General features: G+C 30.7%; 1 protein-coding gene across 1 annotated transcript in view; it reads right to left on the bottom strand.

Moving 5' to 3' along the window:
• Window positions 4062-6361, bottom strand: part of LOC107637311 — a 2513-nt gene continuing 213 nt past the window's right edge. The window contains exons 2-11 of the mRNA XM_016340741.1: window positions 6059-6329; window positions 5863-5962; window positions 5648-5772; window positions 5474-5558; window positions 5247-5382; window positions 5005-5168; window positions 4804-4918; window positions 4515-4712; window positions 4335-4415; window positions 4062-4247 (exon numbers count right to left, since the gene is read on the bottom strand). Of these exons, the coding sequence (XP_016196227.1) occupies window positions 4062-4247; window positions 4335-4415; window positions 4515-4712; window positions 4804-4918; window positions 5005-5168; window positions 5247-5382; window positions 5474-5558; window positions 5648-5772; window positions 5863-5962; window positions 6059-6329 (1461 nt within the window). The remainder of the gene's footprint in view (window positions 4248-4334; window positions 4416-4514; window positions 4713-4803; window positions 4919-5004; window positions 5169-5246; window positions 5383-5473; window positions 5559-5647; window positions 5773-5862; window positions 5963-6058; window positions 6330-6361) is intronic.

Genomic DNA, 6361 nt, shown 5'->3' on the forward strand with positions numbered 1-6361 from the left:
TGAGAATAATGATTAAGATTAATATAATATATATCAACACTCAATCTCCTTAATTGGCATGTGTGATTGTTGGATCTACTCTGTAATGAGTGGTTTAATATATATATTAGTAAAAGTGGAAAATAAGTGATGTCATATGGGTTGCCGATTTGACAATTTGGATAATAATACATATCACATCATAGCTTTTTGCTTATTTATTATAATCTTTATACAGAGGTTATTAGTCAAAAGTATTTTAAATCCTTGTATATATGTATGAACTTTATATGCAAAATGTGTGACTTATTAAGAATCTATTTATCTTAATATCCATCTTTATCTCATGTACTATTTGTCTTAGTTTTTGTATAATATTATTTGGTTTAAAATATAATTTTATATTATAAAACTACTTTTTCGGGTCTTACAGCCATGGAATAAATTGAAAAAAATACAGGCCCTACTAAGAATAATTAAACTAAGATTAATATAATATATCTTAGCACTCACTCCCCTATATATGTTTTATATAGGTGCTACAAAATTGTTATTTAAATATGTTGTAATAGATTACATAGCCATTTTGACTACTTATATAATACTGCATATTACTTCATAGATTTTTTCTTGTTTACAATCTTTATCCAGAGGTTATTAGTTAAAAGAATTTTAAATCTTTGCACGACTACCAAAATCGTATTGCTAAGATATCCAATCCTTATCGTAATAAGAAATCTATCTTTATATACATCAATGTGTATTAGAGACTATATATCTTTCTATTCATGTGCATTGGAGATTGTATAACTTTACCTAATAGACTATATACCGATCCATCCAATAATTTTCCTAATAAGTATAATCCTGGCCACTACATGTTTCTTTATATGCATCCATGTGCATTGGATACTATATATATTTCCATCAGTCATCAAAAGACTAATCAAAGGAACCATATTTTAAAATTTCTTGCCTCTGGCATGATAACTTTGTAAAGCTCAATATGCATATTAGATGTACTATAGAGTGTGATTGGCTGAAACATGATCAGACCTACTTTTACTAAACTTCTCCTAAAACTTTTTAGGCATCTGATCAATGTGGCACACATCTTTTTTCTGTCAATCCTGACTACACATATATCAAGATTGTGAAGTTAGACAATTAGCAATTAAAAAGTATATGGACTTCTGAGTATGCGTTAAGGTGTTTGGCATTTATTTTGATTGCGATATGAGTCAAAGTACTGCATATATCTTGAATGTTGAGACTGATAAACAGTCACAAATCCGAAATGTACTTATTGTTATACATATCATCATATATGTTTGACAACTAAAAAATAAGTAGTCATTCACTTTTGGGTTTTCATTATTTTGTTTGGCGTATATTTATTTTGGACTACTGAGTCAAATGAAACCACCTATATTGAATGTTGAGTCTGGAAAAAGTTACAAATTAGACCTGCCATTCTTGTTTTTCCTAACTGATGCAAACACCTATTAGCATGTAGAATTGACAATTAACAATTTTATTCACGGTGACTTCTGGAAAGGCATTAGCGTGTGTGGAGTGTTCTTGTTTTATGCTATGATCCAAAGTAATCCAACATATCTTAATTTATTAAAGTCAAAAGTGGTTTACTTCTCAGAAGTGACATTTTTGCTTGCTATTCAAATGTGTTTGGTTATCTTACTTTGTTAATAAGAGCATATATTATACTGAAAGGGGACGCTTATGTCTGATCCTCTTGTCCTATAGTTTTAGTCCTGATGTTAGCTCAAACCACTAAATCTCTAAACCTAGCTATTCAGAGATCTTGTTTACAATATATGGAAAGTTATGAGCCTTTTTAATGACACACTGGATCCTTATATTTCAAAGCATTCAACCCCATTCATAAAGTCCTCAAACTTTTTGGTATTCTGATATGGTTCAATTATTTCAAGATATCTTGCTTGTTGGAATGGATAAAGGTTCAGAGTTTATAACTGTCCTTTTTCTTTAACAGATTAGAGCTTACACCTATCTCAATGTATTATCTTGCACTCATTTAAAAAGTGGTTAAATCTTTTTATAGTTTATTTTTTTATATTTACATGCAATCGTTGGACTTAAAATTCTGACTTTGACATTATTTCATGAAAATTAATCTCTAATTCCATGCTTCAAGAGATTCTTTTTAATAAGTCTTAAAACCTATGATGACTTTGAACGACCAATCAGGTGCCTAAATTTCAAAACACTAACCCCTAATATTCTTAGTTCATAATTTATTTATATAGAAATTGTTTATTTTCCTTAATTTTTTTAACTATAATACTTTCTTCATCTAAGAATGACAATTAACAATTTTGTTTAGAGTGACTTCTGGAAAGGCATTAGCGTGTGTGGAGTATTCTTCTTTTATGCTATGATTCAAAGTAATCTAATATATCTTAATTTATCAAAGTCAAAAGTTGCTTACTTCTCAGAAGTGACATTTTTGCTTGCTATTTAGATGTGTTTAGTTTTCTTGCTTTTTTAAAAAGAGCACATATTATACTGAAAGGGAATGCCTATGTTTGAACCTATCTTCCTATAGTTTCAATCCTGATGTTGGCTCAATTCACTAAATCTCTACACCCAGTTATTCAGGGATTTTGTTTACAATATATGGACAGTTATGAGCCTTTTTAATGACACAGTGAATTCTTATATTTCAAAGTATTCACCCCATTCATAAAGTCCTCAAACTTTTTATTCTAATATGGTTCAAATTATTTCAAGATATCTTGCTTGTTGGAATGGATAAAAGTTCATGGTTCATAACTGTCCTCTTTCTTTAATAGATTAGAGCTTACACCTATCTCAATATATTATCTTCCACTCATTTAAAAAGTGGTTAAACCTTTTTATAATTTTTTTTATATTAACATGCAATCCCTGGATATAAAATCCTAACTTTGACGTTTTCATGCAAATTAATCTATAATGCCATGCTTCAAGAGATTCTTTTTAATAATTCTTAAAACCTATGATGACTTTGAATGACCAATCAGGTTCTTAAATTTTAAAACACTAACCCCCTATATTCTTACTTGACAATTTATTTATTTTGAAATTGTTTATTTTTCTTGATTTTTTAAACTTTAATACTTTCTGCATCTTTCACTTCTACCAAGCCCCGCTTCTTTATTAATCTTGTTTGATATTGAAAATATGCTCTTATTTAGTCACATTATTCTATGATTATTTGTTAATAGAATATACTGTGTGTGGTTATAGATATCTTACTAACTTTGTTTTATTTATTTCAGTTTTCAAAACTAACCTTCTTTTATTTATATAAGTTTTGATACAGTCCTCATCCTAATACATTATGTTATGAGTCAATATATTTCAAGATATCTTGTTGAAAAGTATAAAAAGTCAGAGTTTAGATTTTTCTGATCAGTTATAGAGATTAGTGCCAATATCTATCACCATGTATTATTCTACACACAAAATTTTAGAAGTGGCTAATCAGCTAAAAATGTTTATATTTATTCGTTGACTAAATCATGTAAGGGAACTGACTATATTTCCTTTGAATAAGCTTTGATTAAGTCTTCATAAGTAACACTTTATTTTTTTTTTGCAGGTAACTCAATTGATTCACCATACTAATCCAACAATCAAGTACGCTCCGTCTAGTACACCTTAAGGTAATTTCATAATATACTTTATAGTTGATTCTATACTCTTATAATATATTGCAGATGAAAAATACATATAAAAGCTTAGATAGGAAAATAAATGTCAAGCAAAGATACACTGATCATATGAAAATAACAAAATTTATCCTCAAATTCATTAGCCAACTCATTCCACACCCACACCCAAAACATTCACCGTAATACAAAATAAATGTCAAACCCATATCTGATTTGAGGGCTAAACTAATACATTGTTCCCAATGCAAATAACAAAATACTACCCATTTCAATATATAGAGACCCCTAACTTTAACATCTTGAAACCATAACTAATTTTTGCTCCTAATGTGAAAACAAATGAACATCATGATCTCCAATCATATTATGAATCATGTATTATGATCAATTTTCACTCCCACTAATTTGTATCTTCTGTCTTTTTCCACCTTTTCGACTAAATTTGTTGGTTGAAAATCCCACTTCGTTTTCATTGTCAACATTTATAGTCAAAGTATGTTTTACCCCCATGGCAGCTCTTTTAATTGGGGTTTCCTCTTTAAGGCTGGTGACACATTCTTCCAAATCATCCTGAGAAAAAAAATTTAGTTTGAAACTTTAATACAGAATACCAAAATTTTAAAAAAATACTTCTTAAAATTAATTCTTTAAAATTACCAAAGTAAGAATAGAATCAGTGTTGTTATGCATATTGGCCACAACTGCTGACACATCAATTGAGTCACTGCACACATTCTCCTACAAATAGGCACCCGAAAATGCTACTTAAAAGTTATGGAATAGTTCATATTTGAGTGAATATTTTGATAGTCAAATAGAAATTACTAAAATACATACATTTACAGCAGCAAAGTCGGAGTTTTGAATTTCCTTTGGGGGATTCATCTTTACAATTTTCTCATCATCACAAATTTTCATGACTGTATAAATATGATCATATTGTCTAATGTTTGAAGATTTAACATTAACCTTGAAAAGTAACTTTCTATCCATCATTGTTTCCAAAGTTGGGGGGTATCCATCTCCACCCAAAACCTGATGAGTTAATTGATATAAGTCCCTATATTTTTTGTGATATCAATAAGAGATAATGGAGATTAAAATAATTCTGCGAAAACTAACATACAACCTCATCCTTGATCTGGTCCGCCTGCCTCCTACAGAGCTGGACTGTCTCCCTATCCCACATTAGCAATGCTATGCTCCCAGTTCCATCACATGCCATTACCTCAACTTTGTACCTATTTCAAACTCGAAAATGAAATTTAAAAAAAATCAACTAATTATTCAAAACATATTTTTTTTTTATTTAACCTAGAGAACACACCTAACTGATGCAGCTCCATGAGTATGTCCACATTTTCCACACTCATATCTGTTTCCAATAGGAGTTTCTACTTTTTTCGGGCATTTTCGACATGATTTATAAAACCAATCATCCTTGTCAGAGTTTATTGAAACTATTGTACCAGCAATCCATACAGGCCCTTCCTGTCCACAATGACATTCAAAAATTAATATCTGATGATAAAAATATCAAAAATAGCTTCTTGTACAAATTATACTTGCCTGTGTTGAGTTGAGGACTTCCTCTATAGTTTTAACAATGGCTTCTCCCCTCCTTAGTTCCTCAGCACCAGAACGCGGACCATGGGATGACACTTGACTAATTCTAGCCGAGTTTGCAGGTTTCCCAGAAAGCCTCCTAAATAATTATTCAATAAATAATTAACAGGCCAGTAAAAAAAATATTCACTTCTAATAACATAATGACTCAATATGGGTGTTAGTCTAACCTGTCACGGAAAACTCTAACCTCTTCCAGATCAGCATTAATACGTAACTTTGAATAATCAAAATGACTTTGTACTGATGTTTTTTCTATAAGAGAAGAGACATTATTATGAGCCACATATTTTTTATGGATTTATACCTCTGACATTAACTGAGTGCAAGGATTAAAGACATACCATTCCACCTGCTTGGTTTAAAGCACTGCGCTATAACTATCAAAGGCTCAACCCTTTCTTCTTTAAGATAGGGTAGAATTTGATCTACCATGTCTCCAAACAACACACAACCAATACTGTTATTTCTGCAAAATAAACACAAAAAAATATTCATTTAGTTAAACACTGATTGCATATCTAATTAAAATAGATAAAAATGTTGTCGGGACTCTTACTCAAGGTCCTCTATCAAAACAGCCAAACGTTTTGTCTCCTTGCCTTTGCTAGTAATCAATTCTCTTGGATCTTCTTTTCCAACAACTTCACCTATCACATCTAAACCACAAAGACAGGTCCAAACAAAATTTAAGTACTCACGGGAATGTAGGTTATTCCTATGTTTATATAGAAATTTTTGAGTTTATGCATTACCTATAAGTAATGAATCATCGAGCTTCTCAGCTGCCAGCAGCTCAGGGATTGGCTTAAAAGAAAATGCCTTTAGAGGAAAACTTGGATGAGATACCGGAATAACAGTGGTTCTCTGTGAAAAGTTTATAGTCCATCTATTCCTGGTTGTCCTGATTTTTTCTTTCTTATCCACCACAATGAAGTTAGACATGACGTACATGTTAAACTCCAATATGCTGCCTCTCCACTTCTTCACTAATGGCTTTGGGATTGAAGCTTGGATTCTACCACCCTAGAAATTAGAAAAATTACATGTCAGTTACA

Source organism: Arachis ipaensis, chromosome B04, assembly GCF_000816755.2.
Source record: "Arachis ipaensis cultivar K30076 chromosome B04, Araip1.1, whole genome shotgun sequence".
NCBI classification, from domain to species: domain Eukaryota; kingdom Viridiplantae; phylum Streptophyta; class Magnoliopsida; order Fabales; family Fabaceae; genus Arachis; species Arachis ipaensis.